We start from the raw sequence: 27,910 nt of genomic DNA, 5'->3' as shown, positions 1-27,910 counted from the left end.
TTGACAAAGCTGATCCTAGCTTTGTTTTAAAATGTGTCCCGCAATAAATTTGGCAGAGGAGCATGGAGATTTAGCAAAACCTAGAAAACACATTGGTGTGGTTGGGAAGTGAATGGCTTAACCAGAGGCATGGCCTGATCACGTGAGGAGAAACCTCCGGAATTAGCCGATTAGCTCCATGTCCATGCGACTGGCCCTGCACTGCTGTCTACCTGTAGCTTGCGTGACCCAGCCAAACCCAAGAAATCCTCTACTAATCCCCCACCCCTTCCCCCACACACACCGTCAATCTGACAGGTCACCTATACTGTAATTAGTTCTTCCAAGCCTGTGTACCGTTGCTTCTGATGGACTTTGAAAGCTCTTTTCACTATTTTCCACTTGTTATTTTTCTTGGTTTTGTTCTTTTTGGGAGGGATAATTCTCCAGGCTCTTAATGAATCCCGATGTCTTTTCTCCTGATCTCTCCTCAATGTGAGAATTTGGGGTAAAACCATGCGTCGACTTTTCTGTGTGCACATATTCCTATGCTGCCTTGGTATGGCTCAGCCTTTCTGTCCATCGCAGTGCACCTGTGTCTTCCATGGACGTACTGATGGAATAGGAACCAGGTAAAAAGTGCATTTAACTTATACTTGTTGTCTTTTGTGAATTTGGAAAGTTATTGGTTTGTCTTTTTAGGTCACCTTTGCTATACCTTCACCCACAAAATAAACAAATATATGGTCCTATACAGGTCCTACTACATTTTCACCTTACTGTAAAGTTAGCTTATTTTGCACTGTTAACCTATTTGAATGAGCACAAGAAAGAGTACCATAGCTCTAAGACAGCCTGGTATGTGATCCATGTTAAATCAAGGAAAGTATATTCACATGTTGAATCAGATGCACAAAGCTGCTAATGTTATCATTAGAAGCCATAAGGCCTCCATTGAGGTGTTAAACACTTTATAATTTGGATGAGCAACAATTAACTAAAACGCTGAGCCATCCATTGTACTGTTAAACCAGCATTAAGTAAAATAATCAGCTAAGATTAAGGTATCTCACGGACACTAAAAATAAAAGCAAGTCTATATCTAAAATCCACCACAGTGTGATTTGTACAGGATGCCCTGACCTGTATTGGCATAATGTACGTTCTATGGCATGGTACCAATCCACTTATCCCAGAGAAAGATCTAATTGCCCCCTGCATGATTAGTCATTTTAGCACTGAACCCTATGCCACGATGCATCTCTCTTCCACGAACAAGTTAGACAATAGAAACAAAGAAAGTGTGTCAATTGAAGTCTACAGTCATGGCGAGAAGCTAAAAGACATACCTCGTTTTTTTTTATCCTTGTAATCATGTAATGTATGCTAATGATTAATGCTAATGTAAATATAATTAAATCATTCTCTTGTCTATTTATCCATGACTATAAGGAATTCCAGATATTCCTTCTCCTGAAGTGAGGTGCATCCACATAATCACTCATTATTTATGATGACAGTGATAAGCTCTGACCTTGCCATCTAGGAAGTGGCCTTGGACTACAGCCGTGTCAGAAACAGCATCCCACATCACAACAGAGAGTCTGGATGAATGTATGGAGGGATGGATGGATAAACTAATGGATGGATATAGATAAATACTAATAACCTTGTAGATTGATCATTTCAAATATTCATGTTCTGGCATCACTTGCTTTCCCACTGGAAAATGGGTTGAAGAACATTTAGACTTTGTAAAACAGTTTTGTTATCTATCCATATATTTGAACAGTTAATTAATTTATCTTTTGTTCTTAGATCTGTGCTCTGCAATGACCCAGACATGTCTGATATCCCTGTCAACGTTCCAGTGGATACAGTTAAACTTCGTATTGAGAAAACCGCTGTACGCCGAGTCCCAACAGAAGCTTTTTACTACTTGGCAGAGCTACGGTACCTGTGGATTACTTACAATTCCATAACCTCGGTGGATACTGGAAGTTTCTACAACCTCAAAGTGCTCCACGAACTCAGGCTGGATGGAAATATGATCTCCATGTTCCCCTGGGAGTCTCTAAAAGAGATGCCAAGGCTGCGAACACTGGATCTGCACAACAATAGACTCACCACTGTTCCCACTGAGGCTATCCCCTACCTCCTCAACATTACCTACTTAGATCTATCCAGCAACAAATTAACAACCCTGCCCTCTGACCTCATGGATATCTGGCCTCCCTTCAACGGAGCACCCATTTCTACTAATTCCTCACAGAAAATCGTGTTAGGTAAGTAGAAAATACTCGGTTTTACAGGAAGTAAAAGCCAAGGCAGGACACTTTTGAGGTGAATTGTAATTACTTCATGAACTTAAGTCCATCACCTGCTAATCTAGACTGACTTGTTCTGACTGACTGAAACCTGCCTTGATAGTCACTGCCAGGACAGTTTAATACGCTTATTCAAAGCTGTGGCAGAGTTGACGCTTAATTTGTATTATAAATGTATTGTCCTAATTAATGTTGGATGTTTAACAAGGTACCTCTTGGCAATCCAATCTAGGTTTAAGTTGCAAGAGTACTGGATCCCATATGACTGTACAATTTGGTAAACATGCAGAACACAGTAGAGAACATTGTTTTCCGTAAAGTTTCTAAAGGCAAGATCATACCTAATGTTTTAAATGTTGTAAAACAACCAAAAGTCTTTAGTTGCACTGTCAACAACTTATCCTTTTAATTGCATATGTATGCAGAAATGGTTCTTTTTGTTTGTGATTACGTGATACAAAATGTCAAATTTTGAATTTATAAGATATAATCTCTGTAACTCCAAAATGTAATAATTTGGAAAAAGTGTGAAAGTTAAACCTATTGTACAAAATGCAGGAAATCAACTTTCTGCGTTTTTTCCAAAACAAATGTTTTAGCTTGATTGACAATAACTGGAAGAAACTACTTGTTTCTTTTTTGGCAAAAGAGAATTCATTTTAGATCAACCAGAGCTACTTGCTAATGCACCACTGACAAATGAATAATGGACATGTGAGGAGGGGGTGAGGAAAAATGTCAGCAGGATTGTTTTTGTCTCAAAGCAGAAAAGAATGGGCTACAAAATATGGTTTCAAAATCGTACAGTGTTATATATGGTGCACATTTACTGTGAAAACAGGATAAAATTGTTGTGGTGTAAAACCGTGAAATATTTTAGCCTCATCATTTAGTATTTTCACTCCTGTCAATATTTCCTGTATTTTTGTTAATCTGATATTTTTGTCAGATGCGTTTTCTTTGACTTACATGCAAGTGATTGTGTGTTTGCTGTATAGCACTGACAGTTGGAGGGATATTGTCAATAAGCTGTCTAAGGACAAACTAGCTTATCCAGGCCACTGGTGTAGCTGAAGGAGAAACAGGATTAGACATTAGGAAAAAAACAAAAAAGACTGCGTACTAACAGCTTCTGTAGCACGTCCTGAAAACATTTTCTGTCAATATTTAATGAGTGTAACTGCTTGGAGTTATTTCACAATTATTTCAACTTCAGTGTAAATAAACTAATTTTAAAATATCTAAACAAAAATTTAATATAGTGTATACTTAAAAACGGTTTTAAGTTTCATACAAATAATTCTAAGATAAAAATGACCACAGCGATATTAATGGGTTAGAGCTTTTAGTGACCTATAAAAGTGTGTGCTAACAGAGAGTCTGATGGAAAGAGAGTGTTGCCACAAACTGGAGGAAGGCCAGAGGCTTAGCTGCTTTGCCACTGTTAAGACGAACTAATCTGGTTAAAGGGCTTTCATATGCATCAGTACATGTGCTTACCTATTGCACCTGTGCAACTGGTATGGGGGTTTTAAATGAGGATATGTTCACTTCCACAGCACTTGAATTTCACTGTCATGGTTTTTTACAGCAGAAAGGGAAAAGTAATGGTGGTTGCTAAATACAGCCACGAAAGTGGTGTTCAGCTAAACTCAGACTAATGTGGTATTTTTAAGTTTTTACTCTGTCACTGGTTTGTGTGCTTCCCTACGATGCACGTGCTAGAGAAAGAAGCAACACTTGTAGACATACAGCCACCTCTATGACTGTAATGCAGTAATAGATGCTCCATCTATGACTCCATCATTTTATAGCACAATCATCACTGCATTTGTTTTAAAAGCAGTAGACTTCTATTTTGAAATCTAGCAGACACTACCCTTTTGTTTTGCTGCATTGCTGCTCCACTGCCCTCTCACCATCCATGATTCTTTCTAGTATGTCCAACAACAATGGCTTTAAGTAATGTAGCATGTGAAGGTGGTGCAATGGTCAAAAAAAGCAAAGAATAATAATAATAATAATTTGTTTTATCTTTTCACCTCTAGGTCTCCAAGACAACCCCTGGTACTGTGACTGTAAAATATCCAAGTTAATAGAGATTTCCAAAATGACAGACACCCCAGTGGTGTTCATGGACCTATTCCTGACCTGCAGTGGACCAGAGAATCTGGCTGGTGTCCTTTTTCAACGTGCTGAACTTGACAATTGTGTAAAACCAATAGTCATGACTTCTGCAACCAAGATCACATCTTCTTTGGGCAGCAATGTTCTCCTGCGATGTGATGCCACAGGGATGCCCACACCAAATCTGTACTGGGCTAAATCAGAAGGTTCTCCAGTCAACAACACAGGTATAAAATATAGTCTTTGGGGAGTTAACCCATTTAAGAATGGAATTTTTGGTGTGGAAATTCGAACTGCCTGATGATTATAACGCAATAAGCTGTGTAAGGCTGGTGCCACAAGATTATAAACCTTTTGAGAACAGGCAAAGCAGGCCAAGAATATGTTAGACCTGTTCCGTATACTGACTTTTGTGTTTTTTTGTTTTTTTTTCCACCCCTATAGTTCAGGAGTCACCAGGGGAGGGCATCAGGTGGTCCATCATGAGTTTGCATGGAATATTGTCCAAAGACGCTGGGAACTACAGCTGCAAAGCTAAGAATGTTGCTGGCAGCGCAGAAGCCACTATTTCTCTCTCAGTTGCTGGTACCATTAGTACCACAATCCCACCTGATAAGCAAAGCATGGGAACTGGACCAACCAGCCAAGGCACAACAATGACTCCCACTACAGACATAACTGACTCACCCTTTGTAACATCTACAGTTCCTCCAGGAACAACACCAACCCAACCTACTGTACCCAAGAAGCCGAAAACTACCCCCAGCAACGGTTTACAGAAGGGCTCACTAAAACAAACGAAGAATCAACAAGGAGGGAATGGGAGGAAGCTTGCAGCGGATGAAAAAAGCAAGAAAAGTGATGCATCAAAGTCTGTCAAGGACCTAAAGATTGTAGAGGAAACACCTGACAGTGCTGTGTTGCTCTGGACAGCAGATGGGTTACCAAACGATGCCCCATTAACAGTTGTGTTTTCACCCTATGGTGAGGATGAAACCAAAAGGACAGAAGAAACTAATGCTGGCAGTGGAAAAGTCCTTCTTGAGGGTCTTTCATCTGGGATGAGGTACTCAGTTTGCCTCATAGCAAAAGGTATTGATGCAGGAAAAGATCCGTGCATTGACTTCTACACACTGGACATTGTCGAGGATAGTGGTCAGAACCAGTTTTTCATGATTATAAGTGGCATTGCCTGTGCTTTGGTATTGCCTCTCATTGTGCTGTTGGTCTACAAGATCCTCGCTCTCTACTGCAAAGGACGTGACCCAGCTTTGGATGAGGAGGAGCTGGAAAAAGAGAGCTATGTCAAGTTCGAGACAATTTCAATGAAACAACGAACTCTGAACTCTCATCCAGCTGAGTTTTGGGCAAGGAGAGCAACCCATGACTCGGAGAGAATGCTCCTTTGCTCCAGGTCGAGCATAGACTCTCAGATGACCTATAAGAGCGACAGTTCCCGGTCTGAGTATCTCTGCTGATGTCAGGAATCCATGGCCAAGGCCCAAATGCCACTTTAGAGAGACATTATGTGACATTCTCCTTATTTGCCTTTCATGACACTGATATTAATTACAAAATAATAAATGTTTATAAATACATAAATATTTATAAATAATACTTTTTCAAATGTGTGAGGTGATACAGCACCCATTTGCTGCTCTCCACATTTATTCAATGGTTCACAAAAACTTAATTGACATGAAAGCTGGATGTTGTTTGTGAAACCACAACCAGATCTGTTTGACTGACCTTTTTTGTATTCATGCCCTTGTTTATTTTGGAGCCTTATATTTCATTTTAAAACTCAATAGTTGTCACTACAGCACAGCACCTTTGTGGAACTGAATTGTTTCTAGTACAATACAAAGAGTTGCCAGTTAGCTGTGAGTGGTGTTCAATACTATTTCAATGCCAAAGATTAAAGTGTCAGGTATGAATATCGCATGGTATGTCAAAGAAGACCAATTAACCATTCCCCATCACATTCACAACATCACTGTTGCTTTAAGCATTGAGCTGATTGTTGCCTTACTGGACACAAAAGCACTGTCAGTGTGTTTAATAGAATCTGTGACACATCTGGAAAATCAATGCCAGTTTCTTTATGTATGTATTTGTCCATAAATTGAGTTTTTTTAAATGAGCCATTAATAAAACTGTTTAATTATATCTGTGCCATGTACATGTACCATGTTATCAGAGTAGATAAATGCATAACACTATCAAATAAAAAAGAGATATTATGTTATGAATGAGTTTCCAAAATCAAGAATAATTGTTGCCCATCAGTGACTCTGTTTAACATGGACAGCAATATTACAGAGGTAAATATTAAGTATTTAAATAGAGAGGGCCCATTCTGGTGTAAAGAAAACAACAATTCGTCAATTGAGATGAAACACACAAGTGAAAATATAACTTGGATTATTTTATATTCAATTTCTGCCAATAGATCCCTTTCACCTAAATCTTACACACTGGACCTTTAAATGCTATGAAGACTCCAATAGGATGGTATAATGTGATAAAGACATTTAAACATGGCTACATTATGTGACTAAATTCAGAATACTCCACATGTACATTACATTAAGTCAATCATAATGTTATCTGTTCTGCTGTCACACGCAACAATGCATAATTCTCACCATTTCATAAACAAGTAACAAATGTATGTATTTCTGTGACACCAAAATCATGGAAATATTTGACATGAAAGCAGAAGTTCATGTTATTCTCAGCGTCATTTCAATATGTGATGATCTTTTTGCCTTTTCTCTAATCATAGGATTGTATGCTATCTCCAGGCTTCAATGTGTGAAACAAAATGTTATTGTTACAATACACACAGCGCTCCTTGTGCTATATATAGTGCATCCATCATGCTATTCTGAGGCAGAGGCATACAGACTAAGAGAAGGGTATATTATCAATTATTAACAGAATATAAGTGATTACTACTAGTAAAGTGGTATAAGTGTTATTTATGTAAAGAGGTGAGACATGTCTGATGTGTAAACAACAGCATTTTCATCCTGAGAAATCAATGGGTTACAATTGTCACGTCAGTTGTCTTTGCACGACTGAACAGGCGTTGCTGTAAATCCGGCTAAGATGAAGGGTGGACCTGGGAAACTGTTCCCATGGATACCTCTGTGCCACCATCTGTAGGAGCATGCAGCAATAAGTAATCTCTAATGCCAGCTGTGCTGTTATTATGGCAACAGCCAGGTTTTAACAAACAGAATGAATGGATGGTAGACAAGGAACGGCTGTTAATGATCTATAAACTATGACTGAACAGATGGTTAATTACTCTATCATTGTGTCTGTCTTTCTCTCTGTCCCCTCTCTCTGTTGCCCTTGTCCTCTTGCCTTAAAGTTACCTATCCTTCATAGCAGACAATTTATTTGTTGGATATAACGAGATTCAGTAGATTTCTATTTCTTCTATTGTTTCATAGTTGCTACTTGGTTGTGGTGCATTAAATCAAACCTTCAAAAGGCAACTGCAAGTAAGATACTTCAAGAGGTTGCATCACAAATCTCTTAGAAACCAGGAACAAGGCTAATGTAGAGGAGTGGAAAACTGGTCACGTGTAATACTTACAAAAAGAAAAATCATTACTCAAAACCTTTTGAGGTGTCGTCATGGAAGAAATTTGTGATATATGAAATGAAGGCGGTCTGAATAGCTGGATTAGCATCTTAAATGATGGATGTAAACCAAACTTAACTTACTAACCTTACTCTCAAATAAAGTCAACAAGCAAAACAGTATAGTGAAATTGTAAAATGAATGATGGTAAGTGTGACCTGACAACTCTGGTCAATATTGTCAAGTTTAGTCCGTCAAACACATTTGGTCTAGGTAGCAATTATTCCACGGTAGAGCTCATAACTCCACAAGGGCTCAGCAGTCCCCTTCAATTCTGCACCAAGATATTTTGGACATAGTTCTAAAACTATTGAAGATACATACAAACTTTTGATTCCCTACTGAATCTGATCTCGGCGACAGATTGGCGTTTTCTAGTCCTCTCTGTTAATGTGAAGCAGCTGAAAACTACTCCCTTTCAAACCAAATTTAAATTCACTAGATCTGGATTTTTATTTGGATCTGCACCAGACTGCATGCATGAAATTATATCAGTCCGCTAAACATGACAGATTTTTTAAATCAAGATCCATCACTTGGAATTGAGGAAGAGCAATGACATGAGGTCACATTTAATATGGCTGCAGCATCTTCACTCTCTTGGTGTATCCTAGATACAGTCTTTACCCAATGATTCAAACCCCATGTGTGATTGTCATTCAGTCCAATCGTCACCTGAAGTGACATTAACATATTCATTGTTATCTGCTGAGGGTGATACCGTGGGAAAAGGTCAGTGCCCTTCAGACAGCTAACATTAGTCAGGAGACAAGGCAACTTTCTCAGGCGTGTAAATCTTCTACCTCTCCTCTACAAGCTTACTGGTGACGTTGTTGCTGACAATATCCTAGTCATGTAGGGTATGAATGGAGGTTTTGATTCCTGCTGTCTGTTAGTTGTTCTCCTGGGTAAAATGAGGACAAACAATTAGGGGATAATCTCTATAAATTACTAATTTTACAGATTCTCTCTGGGAGCCACATGAATGTCAGCAGGAGACAGTCTGACACACTGACTTCTCATTGACACACAGGACACAAAACAGAGAGCCTATTTTTTGTGTGGCATGTATAAATTATACTTTTACTGTATGTGTAGGTCATTTGTGAATGTTGATATGGTACAAGTACAAAAGATCAATTTTTCTCCCAATGACTAAATAATAAAAAATGTCAGCGTTGCGTCTCGTCTAATAGCCTCACTTCCGATGTCTCTCTCTCTCCCAGACACAAAAACTCTTAAACAGAAATGTCCATCCACTTTCAGAGAGGACAGGGTCAGGGGGTGGGGAGAGGGTAAGACTTGTTGTTATGTGGGACCTATCGTCAGCCCAGCCTCAATTCTTGCATATTCCACATTCTGCTTGAGACACTGACTGCAGCTTAAAGACGATCCTGCTCCGATGCTGGACTAGCATGTGCAAAATTTACCACGGGGGTGTCAGGAATTTCAATCTTTGCTTCCAAAACAGACTGGCACTCTGGGGGCCAAAGTGGGGAGCGAGCACGATCCCACTCACTTTGTTTTTCTCTTAGCAGTTAAACCCTCTGTATCCCACCTCCTTTAGTTCTCCATCTTTTCCATTGGGGTTTTGGCGTTGGGCTCATCTCTTAGTGTGACATTTCCTGGTATGTAAAGCTTCACTGTCGGTCAAGGATGCCAACAGTCAATGAGCAGACGTTGCTTAAATTTGGAGAATTCTTGTGCGCCAGCTCTGATAGTGGGAATGCCTGAGAAATAGTGAACAAGTGCAGCTCCCATGGCAGGAGCAAGGCGCAGGATTATGTTGGCTGCAACGATCACAGCAGCGCTGATCTTTTTTATGGTGCAAAGATCTGGAGCCTTGGCCCTCGGAACAGCTTGCTGGGATGAACGCCTGTCACGAGCGGGGAGGAACAGCAGCTGTGTGGGTGAGTTTGACACCTCCACGGTCAAGACTGATAATCCCAATACAGAGGACTGACAGAAGTGACACCGAAAGTACTGTAGACTACTTTAGATTCTGATGTGTGTAGAGGTCTTGGGGTCCTTAAACCATCTGTGTCAGTAGTTTAGAGATTTTCTTGAAGATTTATTGTGGTTGGCAAAGAAAAAGGTCTACATTTTAATTTACAGGTACAGTATACACCACAAGTGTGTAGGCGCAGTGCTACTACATACTCTGCTGTCCACTATCATGTAAAATAACAAAACAAGTTGCTTAGACAAAAACGACCCCATCTCAAGTAACAGCAGAGCAACTGATGGTAAAACACAGCCACTCACTGAACTTGGCTAAGCAGACAATACAACGCACTGTACCGAATGTGCACTGTTAGATGGCCTGTGATGAGTGGGTGTATCTCATCATGAGCCCAAGTTTTTTGTGGGATGCCACAGGGACCTCACCTTAGGCTTACAAATGGTGACTACATTTTCATGCAGGACCAGCCACTGTTATAACAGATGGAGTGTATCTTTATCTCAACAGAATATAAACAAGTAAAAACAATATAATAATCTTGTGTCAAGGGTCGTGGTCAGATAATTTGCTTTTTTCAAACAGCCAATTGAAACTAGACGCATCAAAAGGTACTTCTACTACCCTTGTATAAACAGAATTCTGAAATAAATCTGTTATATATATATATATATATATATATCTGTCTCAGGTTCTATGTTGTTATATCGCTCAACTCCTTTAAGTCAATATGAACTGTTACCTTCTGCGGCTTTAACAATTCATTCACAGTTCCATTACTTGAGAAGTTTGATGTTTTGATGAGCAACAGGATTGCATTTGCAAACCCAATGAACTGGCTTAGCAGCCAAAACAACCATGCAGACTGTCCTAAAGAATTTTACCATGATATAAAATGAAAAATCAATGTCTAATGATTTCCTATCCATGCATTCAGACCACATTCTGTTTTGTCCCTTTGCTGCCAGGTCCAATACCTATATTATAAAATGGAAAATGTCGGTTTGAAAGTACCCATTTTGTCAACACATCCAGTGAACTGAGCTAACTAGGTGAAGAATCATGTTGACCACCCTGTGAACTTGTCAATCAATGATTCATTAGGATGCTTCCCTAGCAACTCAGCATCAGTGGCCATCTTAGGGATGTCAGGCCAGACACTTCATTGTGTTGTTTGTCTGGTGGTGCTCATTGTTTTGCTCATTCCATCGAGTTAGAAGCAGTATCCATGGTTGTTCATGACCGTGAATGACCAGAACACCCTGAATGAGTTCATATGCTGTTGCAAATCAGTATGTAAATTGAGCAAAATTTGTCTTTGCCATTTCACTAGTATTGTGTCATAACCTCTGCAGGGGAGTTTTTGACGCTGTCCGTTTTTTTGTTGGTGGTTGGAAGTTGTTCGGTAACAAAAAGGGCTACAAATCTGTAACTACCACCCATGTACAGCTGAGATAACGTAATATGGCCTGAACTGTAAGGCTTCTTTGAATTTAAGGGGATTATTTGGCTACAGCAAAGGTATGCACTCTACTGAGTCTGGTTTTATACTCTGTGTGCTGGCAACACCTGATTTGAGTGCTTATGAGAGTCTTGTTGCTCATTCAGAATGTATGTTTAACAAATGGCCCTATGAACACACAGAAACATTGCTTGCATGAATAAATCAGGCAGAGATCGCAGACAAATATTATAAACGTTAGAAAAATCAATATGACTAAAGGAAAGATTATTCTGGAAATAACATATCAGAAACATTTTTATAAGCTTACTCCCTTCGGCATGTAAAGGAATGTGTGTGATGTTTGATTTTTTTTTCTAAGCTTCACAGCCTTTCCTGATATTCGGTCATGGTAAAGCCATTCATCGGATGAACCTGGATGGGAAGCATCAGAGGATACTTTTGGCCGGTGTGGGGAGGTCAATCCTGTTCGACTTTCATTTCAGAGAGGAGGGTATTTACTGGGCTAACAAACACACTGGAGTCATCTACAAGGCATCAGTGAGAGAAGCACAAAAACAGGTTATTATATAACTTCTGAAAAGTTGTAAAGAACTAAATTGGTAACTCATCAGTATAACTCCTAACTTCTTCTTTCTATTTGAGCAACAACATATTAATTTGCATATTTGTTTTCCAGAAACTGCACTCATCTGACAAACACATCTCGGGCCTCGCAGTGGACTGGATTTGGAACAGTGTATATTGGACAAGTCGAGAAAAGGGAAAAATCAAGAGAATGGATTTAAATGGGAAAAATCAGAGAACTCTTTTAAGACACTTGAACCAACCGAGTTCCATAGCTGTTGACCCCACAAACAGGTAATCAATTCTGCATCACGACGTTTGTCATGATGGGGCTTTTTTTTTATCTCATGTAGGTTAGTTTAAAAAACAAATGATATTATATTTGAAATACCATCAATTCCTCACAAGGTTAAGATTCCAGGCATTTTGTTGGTGTGTTACTACTGTGCATATGTTTTATCTCACTGCGTCAAGCACGGTTTGACACAGAGGTGCAAAATGCCAGACTGACTGGGGGCTCTATTTTAATGATCTAAGCGCATGGTCTGAAGTGTGTGTCAAAATTCCTTTTGCTAGATTATGAGCAGAAATAAAAGGCTGCAGCAAGAAGTATGTAGTTCAAAAAGCCTTCTTCTTCACCTCTTAATTAATCAAAGGTTTGTTTCAGGCATGACATGCAATAAACCACACAGAGAGCCAGTTCATATTCCCTTTAAAAGCTTAGTGCACTTGTGCCTCTTCAGACTGTTATTAAGAGGAAATTCACTTTGTGCACAAAAAATGCCGTCTGTGTATGTAGCAAGCACAAGTGTATGTAGGTGCATATGACTATCTAGTAAAAACCTGCACCAATGACTCCAGACCAGGGTTTTGTCTGTCAAGGGTGTTTTCCACTGCCCCAAGATAGCAATGTGCCAACTCATTGGGCACAACCCATGTGCATTTCACAACTTGGAAGGTTAATGGGAAAAGTTGGTCTGACACTAGAAAAAGACACTTAAGTGGTATGCCACCAATTGCTCATATCAAAAACAGAATTAGTCTCTTTTAAAAAAAATTTGATAAAGTTTTCCTTTGTATCTCTTACATTTCTTAAACATGTCTATGACAGAATATTGTCATTATTAAAAGCATCTATGGATGTGGAGAAAAATATGGAGAAGGTTTGGAATACTCCTTTGCAAAGTCCTCTCTCTCAGTTCCAAACATACTTTTGCAGGTTCCTTTTTTGGCTGTCTGGTGGGATGACTCCCAGTATCCAGAGGTCTGATGTCATAGGGCAGGGAAAAACTACACTTATTAAGATAGCAGAGCAACTAAACTCTCTGACGATTGACCGACAAGACAAGAGACTGTTCTGGGTTCAGTTTGGTCTCCAAGGAGAATGCGCCATTGCCTCCTGTGATTACAACGGAAACGCCCTTCACATTATAGATCAGCCACTTAGGTGAGTATATGGTATTACAAATACTTACTCATCTTTTCACTTTTATTCTTTTTAATTCTACTGTATGTTTTACTATTTTTATTAGGTCTCAGGTGCTGGGGATATCAGTTCTTTTGGAGTACTTATTCTACACTGATGCTGAATCTCGGATTGTAAAACAAATAAACAAGTACACTGGTGGAAATGCACTGGATGTGAACACAAAGCAAATGAAAAAACCCCTGATAGGAATCAAGGTGGTACATCCCCTCAACCAGCCACTGGCCGACTCCCTATCTTCATTTTCAGGTTGCCACTGAACTTTGCCATTTATTATGCTCTGTAGCACATCATTATCATTGCATTTTATCTTATTAGCTATAACTCAAATGACAATGTTTTAGTGACATATACTTTGTTAACCCTTTCAAACAGGTTGTGACATACGGAGTGGAAACTGTGTGAATGTATGCTCCAATATGGCTGAACAAGGGGCTTGCCAATGCGGTGAGGGTTTTGCTCTAAGTAAGCAAGGCACTCATTGTGAAGGTTCGTATTTTTGCATTTACATCAAATAATTAAATATTACTAACTAAAATATTTTGTAGTTCAGTCAATTTGTAGTTTAAAAATTTTTAAATATTGATGAAGCTGTTTGATTAAAGTGATTCATTGACTGCTTCTCTCATCAAGGCTGGTATGAGTCTCACAAATTTCATAACAGTATACCAATTAATTTGTCTGTGTGCCACAGACGTGAATGAATGTGCCCATTGGAACCATGGCTGCTCTCTTGGGTGTGAGAACATCCCAGGCTCCTATTTCTGTACCTGCCCAAAAGGATATGCCCTCCTACCAGACAGGAAGATATGTCGAGGTAGAGTGGAAGCAGATTTGCTAGCATAACTATCATGTTATTCATATAACTAATTTCTATTAGTTCTGTTCTCTTCAATTATATTGTTTTTTTATTCCTTTAAATATGGCTTATGCTAAGATTCCTTTAATTATTTAAGGTCACTTAGCACAAGCCGCTACTTGTGGATTAGCAGGATCATTGCTGACGGACTATGGACTTAATGCATTTTTACTTTTAAAGAATGATGTTGCTCAAATTTTAAGGGTGTCTATGATACATCGTGTCCTAGATGTGAATGATCTTAAATATATGGAATAAGAGAGAAGAAACATTTTGGTTCTATTGAAATAACAGTTGTCCTTTGTTTCGGTCAGTATAATGAATGTAGCTCTGCTTTTGAACTGGAGCATCTTCCCTTTTTGGGGACTATGAAAGGTGGCATTTGTCCCCTAGACACTATCTTGACCCTGCTGGGCCAATAAAAAGCCTGGGTCACAGACAACCAGACAGGCTGGACTTATGTGAACTGCCAATTGTGTGTTAGGTTACATGGGTCACAGACACTTTGTCACACTCTCTAAAGGCCCAGTCGTGGTGAGCCTGAGAAGCTGTGTAACAATTAAAAAGATGAAAACAAAGGTGTCACATTGAAGTCTTAAAGTTACATTGATTTATATTTACAATTTTTATCATGGCCAATCAAAATGCATTTTTATTGTGACATTCTGCAAAGATAGCTGACTTGTTTGTTGTCAGGAGCTGAGTTAGAAACATGCTTTTAGTTCTAATATAATTATACTAATCCAGTTATTCCATATAGTTTTTTTCTATACCTGCATCTGAATCTGTGTCGGGTCATTCCTCTCAGCCATAACGCAGGTCTGTTTTGTCTGCCTGCGTAACAACACGTTGTTTTTTAATTTATTTTGGCACAAACGTGTTGCAGTCAATAAAAAAACTTTAATTAGTAACATAAAGATTTTTTCAGATATAAAATATTTGTTTAATGATAAATTAGTAGTGATTGATTTAGTGAATTTTTATGAATGCGTATCTTTTGCCACCTTAAAAATGAAAAAACTAAACAGCAAGAGTTTGAAATGTCTACGCTGTGATTAACTTCCTAACATATTAAAGACGTTATCGTAATCTCTTCTCTTCTAATCTCGCAGCCACGAGCCCAACAGTGGCGGAAAGGTTCACAGACACAATGAGATTAAATGATGAGGTGACATTTGCAATAGGGAACATATCTGGTCAGCAGCTTTGTCTGTCTAAGCTGTTTAGCAGACAACCTTTGCCAAGGTCCATGAGAAAACAAATATGCAGCCAAGCAGCCGCAGACTACACGAGGCAGCAGCAGAGAATTCATGCAGGAGGATATTCTATTTCTCACGTTGCCTTTCATTTCTTCATTATATTTATGTGCAGTGCAGCTTTTCCTGCAAATGTATTCTTCAGTTAATGTTAAAACTACAGTTTCTATTTAATGACAGTTTTTTTTACTTGAAAAAGCAAAGATCAACCTGGCTGGAGCAATAATCGTACCAGTAGGAAGTCAGTCAGAGGCACAGCAACGGGTCCCGTAACTATTTCACATTAGATTGATATCTGTACCCTGCCTGTGTATACCTGGCCCATATTGACAGATACGGGGACATACCACATACCTGTGAGGTAACATCACATCACCATCACTGTGAGGGCTTCACCTGCATCCATCACACTTTCACCTATTTTGATGGGATTATGGTTAACTTTATAAAAGGGATTTTAGAAGAGCAGGGAATAAGAAGCTTGCTGTCCATCTGGCTCTGTTAGAGTCTACAACCTGCTGGGCCCAGAAATAACCCAGGAAATACTTTAACATGTAACATACCTGTATGACTCTCATTAACTTCCTTTAGGCAGTGATTTTGTTTGTTTGAGTTTATATGAGCTTTAAGATAACTGTCACAATGAAGGAATCCGCAGTGTTTCAAGACATTTTCTTTCCACTATCAGAGATCATGCCATGTGAAGGGAATATGACCAACTGCAGTCACGGATGTCTGACAACAGATGAGGGCAACGTGTGTGTGTGCCCTGAGGGATCTATACTGCAGGATGATGGACAAGCCTGTAGTGGTATGTACAGTATTAGTGTATCAGCCCTTTGTGGTCGGCTATAAGCCTGAGGAGATAACGGTCATAAAAATGGTGGCATCACTTTATAGTAGGACATAATAATGATTGAAGGTACGTTTTATTTGTTTATTTGTGTCACACTGGACACGTCACTGGTGTTACATGTGCATACAATGCATGTACATTTAATGCTGTCTTTACAAGAAACTAGAGCCTGAGCGATATATTGCTGGACGATATCTTCCAATCTGAGCTTTTCACAGTCGTATCTGTAACTGGTTTATGTTACGTGCAACCTGTTGCAGAGATCAAATGCTCATCATTGGAGCACCTTTTTTTTGCTGCTGTAGGTTGCTCATCGACAGACATGGGGGGCTGCAGCCAGCTGTGTACTCCCGTCACCCCGAGTACGTGGCAGTGTGGTTGTCTGCCAGGCTACCAGCTCCACCAGGACAGCAAGCGCTGCATTGCAACCGGTGAGTCATACCGTGGCAAAGCAGAAAGCTGAGGCACACGAGCCCACGCAGATACTGTCTGTCATAATCTCACTGTAAACTGGGTTGATATTTGCTAGAGGACATTACAAAAAACACTGCACTGGTGTTTTTCAGGACCACCACCATATCTGCTAGTTGCCAATTTTGTAGATGTACTAAGAATTAACCCAGACGGCACAGGGGATCAAACCCTGGTGGAGGAGCCCAGAGGAACAATCGTAGCTTTGGACTATGACCCTGTCCAAAACAATGTAAGATGAACATTTCTTTCGTTGCCATTTTGTGTGGGTATTGTTTAATCGTTGCTGGTGTGTGATTCTAACCTCAGATGTCATAACTACTACAGAGCAACTGAATTTAACAGAGGCAGATTCAGGTGCAAACCTCTACTGCCACCCAGTGGACATATACTGTAATTTCATGGCCTTTAAGTTCACAGGGGACACTAGCTGTTTTTTTATCTTTTCTGTTTGTCTGGTTTATCATTTGGCCATGTTATTTGATACATACATGTATTTATTAAATTCCTACGCATTTTGAAGGTGTACTTCTCCAGTATAAACCAAAAGACAATTGAGCGGATCGATTTGAACGGTGGATCCAGAGGCGTTGTCATTTCTGAGGATCTGAACTCTCCAGAGGGACTGGCGATTGATTGGGTCCACCGCAGGATGTACTGGACGGATGAAAGGTTTGTGAAGTGTGGATGAGAAAATTGTTATATCTATGCTCTATGCTGTTAGTGTGACTTTTAATGTTTGGGTAATTTTAAATTCTGCTTGTCTGTTTTGTTTTTATTTACCTCATCTAAGTTCTGTGTGACATTTTATAATTTTTTTGGATTAGTGATAAGTGGGATTAGTATTTTCAGGTGACTGCTGTGTTGCTAAAAATAAGCAAAACTGGTATGACTTTTGTTTTCAGTTTTACACTTTTTTGAACTTTTGTGTTCCAGTCGGTCAACTGTTGACTGCAGTAGCTTGGTTGGACTAAACAGAGAAACGATTGTGAGCAAAGGGCTGGAAAAACCAAGAGGAATCACAGTTCATCCTCTGGCAAAGTGAGTTTTTAAGAAGAAATTTAAAGTGACTCACCAGCAGAATATTGTGTATTTTCAATCAATTCATTAATTAAATTACTACCATATATAATTTAAAAAAAAGATATTTCTAGTGCATGTCCTTCATACACTGTATTTCAATTATTCATAAAAAATATGATTGGATACATGTCTTTGTGCCTAACTGTGATAATGGACAGGAGGGGAAGGGTCTGTGGAACAGATTAATACATTTGCCTAATATATGTCTTTTTATTGTTTTGAGGAAGTTGTTCTGGACTGATATCGGTGCCCAGCCTGTGGTGGAAAGCTCATCTTTGGAAGGAAAAGAGCGAACCATCATTGCCAGCACCAACCTTGTGTCACCTACCGGCCTGGCCATCGATTTCACAGAGGATCGTCTGTTCTGGTGCGACCAACAAAGGGGTCTGGTGGAGTCTTCTGCCCTGGACGGCTCAGACCGGCGGATCCTATTAGAGAACCAAGTAGGTGAGGCTTGTTTGAAACGTGCACAAGCAAACATGTAGAGGTGGACTGAATAATAAAAAACATGACATCATGGCAGTAATAAAAAAATACTTGATGTTAGAATTGAGGCTATAACTCACCTAAGCCTCATGAACTATGAGTCAAGATGACAAAGCGCAGCTGATACAGGTAATGATAAAAAATATATAGGTAGCTTTCGAGCTACAGCTGAGAGACTAAGCCCATCTATCTGATGTATCTGACACACTCAGACAGTGCTTGCTATACGTAGTACATGGTCCATGACTGACACAGACATTCTTACACTGCTGGCACAGCCCTCAGGGGCCATTTGGAGTTCAGCATCCTGCAAAAGGACACTTAAACGTGTAGACTGGAGGAGCTGGGAATTGAACTTACGATTAGTGATGACCCGCTCTTCCTTCTGAGCCACTGCCGCCCACTCAGTACACTAGAAACTGAACTCAAGCAGCATCTGACCGAGTTAAGCCGAACAAGCTGAGCTCTAAATGCCCTGAGCGGCCTCCATAGAAGGGGAAGTAAATGTCAAACAGTTCAGAACAGTGAAAATAGTTATCAGATGCATATTTTTCAAACTTTTAACTAATCCGTACTGTAAATCTAGTGTTACCCAGGTTAACAGATGCGTTCTTCTTCTAATAGATGAGAGCGACCCCTCCAGGAACTTTGCCCTTGTGTCACATCCCTGTTCATTTTTGGTTGAAAACATATCCTCTGATTTGACTGGTGGCAAATACAAATTCTGAGGTCTTTGCTTTAAAATGGCACAAAACAAGAAGCAGAAATCCTATGACTCTGGAAAACAATTGTATTATGTTGCTGCCGTTCAATGTTCAACGTCCTGATGGGTTTTTTCTTTATTCTTAAAATATTGTGACTTTTTTTTCCTCGTTAAATTACTTTATTCCCTAAATTTTGACTTAAATTACTAATTTGTTCTTGTAATATTATTAGCCTCTGACTATATTATCATTACATTGAGACTTTATTCTCGTAATATTTAAACATTTTTCTTCCCTTGTTAAAACCACACCTAAAACAATTGAGTATATTGCTTAAATACAATATTTTATTCAAAATAATATTCACTTCCCTCCGGTGTTATTATCGTAGCATTAATACAACAGTAAGATTCACTCTGAATTTGCCTTGTTATGAATTAAATCCCCTTCAGACAGGTGGAGCTGTTTTAACCAACAGGTGGCAACGCTAGCTAGCTAGCTGTAGCCAGTGCTAGCGAGCTAACGTTAGCTCCTAGCTAACCTAGCATAAAGGCTACCAATAGATTCGAGTCTCCTGTTTTATAATTTCCTCTGAACGACTCTTTCAATCCATCAATGTCCCCAGCGTTTATAACTTGAACATGATTAACTGACCTGTAGTGAAACTCACAGGAGAACAGGCTCCCTCGGTTGAATCCTCTGCTGAAGGCCTGAAGCCACACGGCTCCTCCTGTTAGCTCTTTGTGGAGGAACAACTCGAACTGTGTGTTTCTGATTATCTGATGAACAAACTGCGACACGGCAGCTTTGAGTCTGTGATGTGTTCTCGCCTGGTTTGAGGTGTTAAATGAAACATCAGGCTGAGAATGACACTGTGATGTGATGGAACAAGTCAGTGAGAGGCTTCATCCACACTGAGCTCAGGTGGAACAGGCTCTGACAGCAGGTGAGATAAACATCACACATTCAAACTTACTACTTATTATTGTTATTCTTATATATATTAATTAATGAAGAAACAAAACTGAATACTTGGATTAGGGGAAAACAGAAAGACAAATATGAATATAGTATATTCTTTTAAAAAAACTCACTTATTTAGTCTATGAAACCCCTGTTATGTTTTGGCTGTGTTAATAGACACAAAGCAAGACAACAACATGTACAGGTTCTGTTTCCCCGTTTTCAATTCTTTAAATTGTCTTTTCACTTCTGCAATACATTCTACCGATGAAACTCTTTAAAAGTTAGTTGTGAGCCTCAGTGCTCACCAAAGTACGTCAGTGGAACAAGCTGTCATCTTTTTCTTTTTTAATTATTTCTTAATTCGGTCATACCTCCGCTGAACTGTCCATTCCCTGGCTCGAGCCGCCTCATATGGTCAAGATCTGTTGAGTTTGTTGTTAAACCAGTGTGATCTTTTCTGTACTGTCATCACTGAGTGAACCGCTGAACAAAGAGGAAACAACTCCCACCTGGTTTCACCAATTCAACTCAGTTCTGCTCCTCCTCTAATCTGATTTGTCCAGGTCGACCTTTTGACCTGGCAGTGTTCGAGGACAGGCTCTGGATCTCTGATCGGGAGCTCCGGCAGCTGACAAGCGTGCACAAGCGGACTGGGAAGAAACTCCAGAGTATCCATGGCAACATGGTCCAGCCTGCATCCATTGTGGTGGTTCATCCGCTCGCAAAACCAGGTACAAAGAGACTCCTGTGATGAGGCTCTGATCAGTCAGGGTGTTTCAGTTTACAGGTTCGTGGTAAGTGGTGAGGCTGTGATGATAGTAAAGTGGTATGTACTGAAGTCCAGACATTTTCATGAAACTCTCCGGATTGGGCTGTATATATGAGCAGTGTCCGACTCAGTTGCTCTGCAGATTTTTACCCGTTACTGAGCTTCTCATCATCAGTTTGTGTCCACACCTCCAGGAGCAGATGTTTGCCTTCACCTGAATGGAGGTTGTGCCCAGGTGTGTGAAAGCAAACTGGGATTGGCTCACTGCTCCTGTCTCTCACGCTACATCCTGTCAGCTGATGGAAGAAGTTGCTCGTCTACTGACGCCTCGAATGGAACAGACGGTGATTCATTTCTTGTCGTCCTGTTTCAGTTGGAGACACTGATGAACTAAGTTGTAAAACTAAACCCTGATGTTGACTCTTTGTGTTGATTGTGTAGAGTCTGGAGACACTGACCCCACTGATGTAACATCTCTCAAACGCAGTGAGCCAACGCTCTTCACTGACAAGATGGTCTCAGGTAACAGTGCATCTTTAAACTATTGTCAGTTATTACAACCCGTTATCTTCCTCTAACTTAATGTTGCGTCCCCTCGTGTGTCCGTCTCTGTCAGACCAGAATGGATGCTACTCACTGCGTTGCGACGTGAATGCACAGTGCCTCCTTCAGGCCAGAAGCCCAACGTGTTTGTGTCTGGAGGGTTTTACAGGTGATGGACAGGTGTGTGTGGGTGAGTATCTCTTCCTCTGCAGCATGAAGGCGTCTCAGAGGGGTGAAGTTAGTTCTGTACATATCCTGCAGAAAGCTCCTGCATTACATTTGCCTCAGAAACTCCTTTATCTCACCCTCTGCAGCAGGTGTTTGAACTGTAGCCCACGTTTTAGCACAGGTCCTGGGAACGGAACAGAGTTTTTGATGTAGAAACATTATTCAGAGGCAGAGCTGCTCTGGACCAAAATGATATGGAGAATATTTAAAATATATATTAGAGGAGCTTAGTTTTCTTGCAGTTCCATTTGCATAGTAGTTTATGTGTTTCCTGGGTTGCTAATCAGTGCTAATCAAGTTGATTAATAAAATAATACTTTCCCCTGGAGACGTGCAGCCTGATTATAATGAAAGTGTATTTTGTGATTTGAAATTGTTATTTTTTATTAAGTGAGGGTACCATACTCAGAATATGGACATAAATTATAGATTATTGACCTTTTCTTCTCCCTTTGTTTCAGATATCGACGAATGTAAACTGGGAACACACAACTGTAACAAAAATGCAGAATGTCAAAATACTTTGGGGAAGTATCTCTGCAAATGTCAGGCTGGATTCCACAGCGACGGGCAAACATGCCAAGGTGTGTGTTGAATATTTACTGTAAATATTCACATATATAGATTTTTGATGATTTTAGATTATGACAAACACTGAAACCAGGACAATTATATTCACCCTTGCCACATATTACTTATTCTGAGCCTGATGCCTCCTCAAAAAAAAATCACTAAATACTTGAATACATGAAAACTTCTTATAATCTTCTTATAATTAACCCGAAAATAATCATTCTAACATCTGGACTGCTTGGTTTAGCTCTTTAACCAATGGCAGAAATCAGTGTATACTTTAAGAAACAAGCTGTATTTTAAATAGCAGATTATAAATAAAGCATTGACATTGTTTGTATTTGTCAAATTAAATCACATTTTAAGAGCTGGAGGCCACATCGCCGTGGGTGACGACCGGTAGCCCTGCGGACGTGACGACCCTGCACCACATCAGTAACTCAGTGGAGAGCTGCCCCTCCACCCACGAATCCTACTGTCTGTACCAGGGAGTCTGCTTCTACTTTCCTGAGATGGAGTCATATGCCTGCAAGTAAATAAACCTTCTTATGTCACGTTCAACCTCCTTGTTTAACAGTTTGCTGATATCTCAGAGGAAGTGATGCTTGATTCAGTAGTAAAGAATTTTAATAATAAGCTTCTATTCATATGTTTAAGAGATTTTAAATATCAAGACACTCAAAATTTTAACAGGAAAATCTTTCTTTTCCCAAACTTCTTCTGGCATCTCACTTCAGCTTGAAATGAAAACAAACATTTACTGATTTTATTTAGCTGACAACCAGTAGGTGTCGCTATTGTCCCATGATTAAAGCCACTGCATCATGACAAAGATTCTTCAGGGGAGGGAATTCTTAACAATGATTGTTTCATATCTGTGATGAAAAGAAACATCAACTTCATTGACTGAATATATATTTCAATTAGTGTAAAATGACTAATCATTATTTTTTGTCATGATTTTAAAGTACATTTTAGAGAAAATGAACTTTAAAATCTTTAACTGTGTCTTTGTTGATCTGTTGCAGTTGTGTGTTGGGCTACATGGGCGAGCGTTGTCAGTTCAGTGATCTGGAGTGGTGGGAGCTGCAGCAGGCTGAGGAGGAGAAGAGGAGGAACGTGGTGATTGCGGCCTGCATGGTGGTCCTCATCTCCCTGCTCTCCATCGCTGCCTGCGTCACCTACTGCTACGGGTGAGAGGACGAGGGGGGGCAAGAAAGGAGTTCCCGGAAGGAAATTTTAACCATTTGATCAAAACTACTTTCCTTAAGGGTTAACCTGGTTTTCCCTTAAAAAAATAACATGTGCACCAATAAAAAACTTGCCTTGTTTTGACAAAGTGAGACACTAATGAACCCAAAATGATTTAGTTTAACTGGGTTTTACTGAAATGGTTCATGTGAGTCTCTGATAGGCTTTGAAAAATACTCTTGGGGAAGTTCTGTCATGTAGAGCCACACATCCTTTATGTACCAGTGTGTGCTTGTGTATTCACCACAGTAATGATGTATAGTATAAGCAGTGTTGTGTGTAGTCAGTGGACAGTGGAAGCACAGGGCAGCACAGACGGCCTCAACGATGAATGAGCTGACAGAATTTAGAGGTGTCTATCAAACTCATGGTGGCATGATCCGTGTAATGTCAGTGTCTCGGCATGACAGCAGGGGGTCAGGGAGCAGATCACATGTGGAACGAATGGCAGCATGCAACCCTAACCCGGCCGAGCGAGGAGCGTATACGTAAACCACACACCCTCCTCCTCCTCCTCCTCCACCCCCTTGTGTTTCCACCTGAGCTGTCTCTAAGTAGCTGATTTGTTTTACGGTTGTTTCGCTGGCTTACGGACAAGGCTGTTGGCATCCTCCACTCTTTTGACTCACAAAGCACAGTCCTCCTCCCCCCTACACGTACCACATCCTATCGCTCGCAGCCCTTGGTTCCCCTGTGGAAGTGGCACGCTTTCAATTACATGCTTGGTTTAGCTTGTTCTACAGCAATTACACATAAAAATAGGTCATTTCTCGGCTACAAAATGGAAGCCGGTGAGGTATGACCCCAGTGGAAACGCTACATGGCAGCCAATAGCTCTGCCTCAAATTGCCTTCTGCACTTGACTGCAAGTGCACTTGGGCAGGTTTTGAGTTTGGAGGTTTAGTGTCTTCTGAGACACAAACAAGTAAAGCATCATATAGAATAAAACCGTGTGTCTTGTGCTCGGTGTTTTTATAACAAATAAAGCAAATGTAGTGAATCTAGACTCACTCTGGTCAACAGGTATGTAAAAGTACTGAAAGCTGAGAAAATCCTAAATGTGCTTTAAACCATTTGTGTGTATTCAGGTTTCCGTGCAGTTTTTTTCCTTTTTCCTTCCATGATCGTAAAAACTTAATAACTTTAATAATAATAACTTCTTTTATAAAGCAAAAGATAGAGAACTCTGAAATTATTTAAAATTAATAACAAAAAACTTAAATAAATCAGGAAATTCCAAAAAGTCCGAAAATATTGCGTTGAATTTGAGAACTCATTTATAGAGTTATAAAAATACTAAATGAATCTGATGACTGTTTTACTCTCTTCTCTACAGAACCAGAAAATTCTTCCGCAAACAGCCATCAGTGGATGATGTGAGTGAGACCAGTGTGACAGACGAGAGCTTGTCAGAAACCACCCCTGTGCCTCGGGTAAGACCGTCATCACCATGGTTACAAGTTAATCAAGCAATCCAAATTCAGGTTAAATGAATCCAACTAAAGCTCATGAAACCATGAACATTTTTTTAAGGTATGGAGCAAAACACTATGGCTGCAACTAACTATTTTCATTTTCATCAGTCTATGAAATTCCAAAAAAAACTCTGACAAGACATCTTGAAATTCTTTTATTTGACCAAAACCTAAAAATACTTGAGCTAAAGCAGGAAATCCTCTCACTATCAATTATCAATATAATTGCTGCTAATTTCGTCCAATCAATTATCTCTCATCATTAAATAAGTTGATGTGTGATTACGCAGTTCTACATGCTGATGGAAAATGGTGCAGAGGGAAAGGCCGTCCCCCCCATGAGCTGTCCCAGGAGAGCCATATGTCCTTCGTGTTCTTCAGAGACAGGTACCTCAAACTGATGTTGACGGTTCATCTCCTATCCTTTAAAATAAGAGTGCAACTAAACTGTTTTATGCTCTTATTTTTTGTTCATCAGGTGACAACCATGTGTCTGAAGAGTCGGAAACATTTTCCAAACACAACAGAGGGTATGAGTGTTCCATGGTGTCGGCTGTTGCCATGGAGATCACCCAACCCACAAGTCCATCATCAGCAAGTTCATATTCGTGTTCATCTTTCAAGCCACAGAAGACACCGCCAGTCTCCCAGACAACAAGCCTGGAGTCACCCGCTTCCTAGTTCAGCCGAGAGAACCGATACCGCTGTACACTTGAAACACTGCAGACATGCCATGCTGAAATATCTGGTTGATGTACGGACTGAAAATGAAGAGTTTCAATCCAAAACTATCATTTCCTGGGAAATTGGTGAAAATATTTTTTAAAAAGACCTCTCTAATGATAAGGAAATTCTAAAAAATGATTTTATCCGGATTGGCACAAACATCGAATGGGCTTCTTGGTCCATGTTCCATCCTTCCTCCAAGTTTTGTGAAAATCATTTAGCATATTAACAAAAACAACCAACAACCTGATATGAAAACATGACCTCTTCAGTGGAGGTAATGGGAGAAGTCTCATTGGAGCTGTTGTTTTCACACACAGACTCCAGTGCATCGTAAAACAGCAACGAGCGCTCTTACGTCATAACAAAATGAAGCTGTAAAATATGTTTATACAGTCGAATAAGTGTCCTTATCCAGAATATGATGGAGAGAAGCACATTATATGATATGTATATAATATAATATGATGGTGTAATGCTGTATAAAACTCTGATTCCTAGTTATTCTAGTGATTAGTAAGTTTATTAAGTTGGATTCTTTACTATTTTCCCCAAAAATACAGTATTTGGACTGAAACTCTTTCTCATACTAATTTACCTGTAGCTGGCAAAAATCGTATCTGTTATATTCACGTGTACAGTTCATCTTTCCTACAAACCTTCTTAAGTAGATGCCAAACTACACACACACACACGTACACACACACACACACACACACAGAGAGAGAGAGACCAGTAAAAAAAAATGTAAATCTATTCCACTGCTTGTTTCTGAACATATCATTGTCATGGACCTTCTCACAAGAAAATTTGAAAATGTCTTTAATTTTCTAATCCAAACAAACTTCTCAATTTCCTTGGATCACTGTGGTAACTGGAGAGCAAATAATAAACCGTGACTGCTTGTGTATCTGTGGAGATTCTCAGTCATGCACACGTGCAACTCCAGGAGTAACTGCTCGCTAGTGTCATAAAGGGACATACTTTGTGTTGTTGTGTTTTGTTGTTTAGCAATTATTTACATGTTTTTGTCTGTTACATATTAATGGAGTAATTGTAGGGCATAGGTTTTTGTCAGAGGCAGTGTGGCTCAGTGAGAAGCCAATCGCACAATAATTAGATTTAAAATGTATTTTTGGAGCCGATAATAGGGAGTAAAGAAATCCTGATACCAACATATCAGCCAATATATATATATTGATAAAACATGTCAGTATCAAACCCTTATGACAAAGAAATGTAACTGAGGCATGATATTTTACAGTTTAACCATAACCAACACTGGTATCAACGTATGAAAGACTCGTATTAGATATTGCTTTATATGATTATTTTATCGATAAATTGATCGGGCTCTGGTGAAGAAAAGTAGAACAGTTTGTTTCTTGCTAATCAAATTCATTTTCATTAAAATGTTCATATTCAGCCAAGAACAACTACTTTAAAAACCTAACATGACAACTGTGCTATTGTTTTCAAAGTTTATGCTTTAATTATTTTATTCCAAAGAGTTCTTGAATCAGTGCTTTTTGAAATAAGACTGCTGAAGGAAAAAGATGTTGCTGTTGACTTCTATCTGATTTCAGAAAATAACAAAAAAAACATCTAGACATTTTAACATCTAGAATTTTTCTTCACATTGTGTTCAACTGGGATTTTGCTCTGATTATATATGTGGATTAGAAAATTGCAAGATTAAGCTTGTTTTTATTTCAATAAAACTACATTCACCGAAAAAATGGTTTCGTTAACTGCAACTTATTCACCACTAACCTCCGTTTGCATTAACATTTTTATCATTAGTGAACTTTGGCCGTTCTTCATGAGCAAAATACACGTTTCTAATGACATTATCTTTGTCATAATTGAGAGATTATTTTTGCAATTCACAGCTCGTCTCTGCCTCGTCACAGCCCATCACACTTCTCCAGAGCTCTTGCCCATGCTCCACTGACGATGCCTTTCTATCCTCCACCAAATCTAACGCTCTAGTGATGCTGGTACCACTGCTGCCACCCTCCTCCACCATCACCACCCCCCATCTGTCTATTTCTATCTCGGTCTCTGTCTGCGACTCAGTCTCAAGGTTGACTGGGGA

General features: G+C 39.6%; 2 protein-coding genes and 1 long non-coding RNA gene across 3 annotated transcripts; 2 read left to right on the top strand and 1 right to left on the bottom strand.

Annotated features, from left to right (window-relative positions):
- Nucleotides 1–257: 257 nt before the first annotated feature.
- Nucleotides 258–6,602, top strand: lrit3a (info leucine-rich repeat, immunoglobulin-like and transmembrane domains 3a). The gene is made up of 4 exons (XM_020080630.2): nt 258–611; nt 1,798–2,264; nt 4,355–4,660; nt 4,878–6,602. Exons 1-4 carry the CDS (start codon nt 496–498, stop codon nt 5,909–5,911), a joined length of 1,923 nt encoding a protein of 640 aa, XP_019936189.2. The 5' UTR covers nt 258–495; the 3' UTR covers nt 5,912–6,602.
- A 2,771-nt stretch (nt 6,603–9,373) lies between these two features.
- Nucleotides 9,374–26,722, top strand: egf (epidermal growth factor). The gene is made up of 23 exons (XM_020080711.2): nt 9,374–10,001; nt 11,875–12,074; nt 12,193–12,374; nt 13,300–13,527; nt 13,613–13,815; nt 13,942–14,055; nt 14,261–14,383; nt 16,370–16,492; nt 16,843–16,968; nt 17,104–17,240; nt 17,532–17,680; nt 17,945–18,049; nt 18,315–18,538; nt 20,811–20,978; nt 21,211–21,360; nt 21,458–21,538; nt 21,633–21,749; nt 22,249–22,371; nt 22,727–22,892; nt 23,389–23,553; nt 24,948–25,044; nt 25,377–25,473; nt 25,565–26,722. Exons 1-23 carry the CDS (start codon nt 9,851–9,853, stop codon nt 25,765–25,767), a joined length of 3,432 nt encoding a protein of 1,143 aa, XP_019936270.2. The 5' UTR covers nt 9,374–9,850; the 3' UTR covers nt 25,768–26,722.
- LOC138411379 (uncharacterized) lies at nt 11,925–20,226 on the bottom strand. The gene is made up of 3 exons (XR_011244016.1): nt 19,936–20,226; nt 18,406–18,519; nt 11,925–12,040 (listed from the first exon to the last, which is right to left on the bottom strand). It is a non-coding gene; the product is annotated as an uncharacterized lncRNA (long non-coding RNA).
- Nucleotides 26,723–27,910: the final 1,188 nt, after the last annotated feature.

Source organism: Paralichthys olivaceus, chromosome 9 (assembly GCF_024713975.1).
Source record: "Paralichthys olivaceus isolate ysfri-2021 chromosome 9, ASM2471397v2, whole genome shotgun sequence".
In the NCBI taxonomy this organism is placed as follows: domain Eukaryota; kingdom Metazoa; phylum Chordata; class Actinopteri; order Pleuronectiformes; family Paralichthyidae; genus Paralichthys; species Paralichthys olivaceus.
Note: the sequence above shows the minus strand (reverse complement) of the source record. Positions and strands in the feature narration are given on the sequence as shown.

Coding starts and splice junctions, on each gene's coding strand:
- lrit3a (XM_020080630.2), top strand. CDS start 496: ATGCGTCGACTTTTCTGTGTGCACATATTCCTATGCTGCCTTGGTATG. Junction 612..1,797: donor ACTGATGGAATAGGAACCAG/GTAAAAAGTGCA, acceptor TTTTGTTCTTAG/ATCTGTGCTCTGCAATGACC. Junction 4,661..4,877: donor TTCTCCAGTCAACAACACAG/GTATAAAATATA, acceptor CCACCCCTATAG/TTCAGGAGTCACCAGGGGAG.
- egf (XM_020080711.2), top strand. CDS start 9,851: ATGGCAGGAGCAAGGCGCAGGATTATGTTGGCTGCAACGATCACAGCA. Junction 21,750..22,248: donor TGATGGACAGGTGTGTGTGG/GTGAGTATCTCT, acceptor CCTTTGTTTCAG/ATATCGACGAATGTAAACTG. Junction 25,474..25,564: donor TTCGTGTTCTTCAGAGACAG/GTACCTCAAACT, acceptor TTTGTTCATCAG/GTGACAACCATGTGTCTGAA.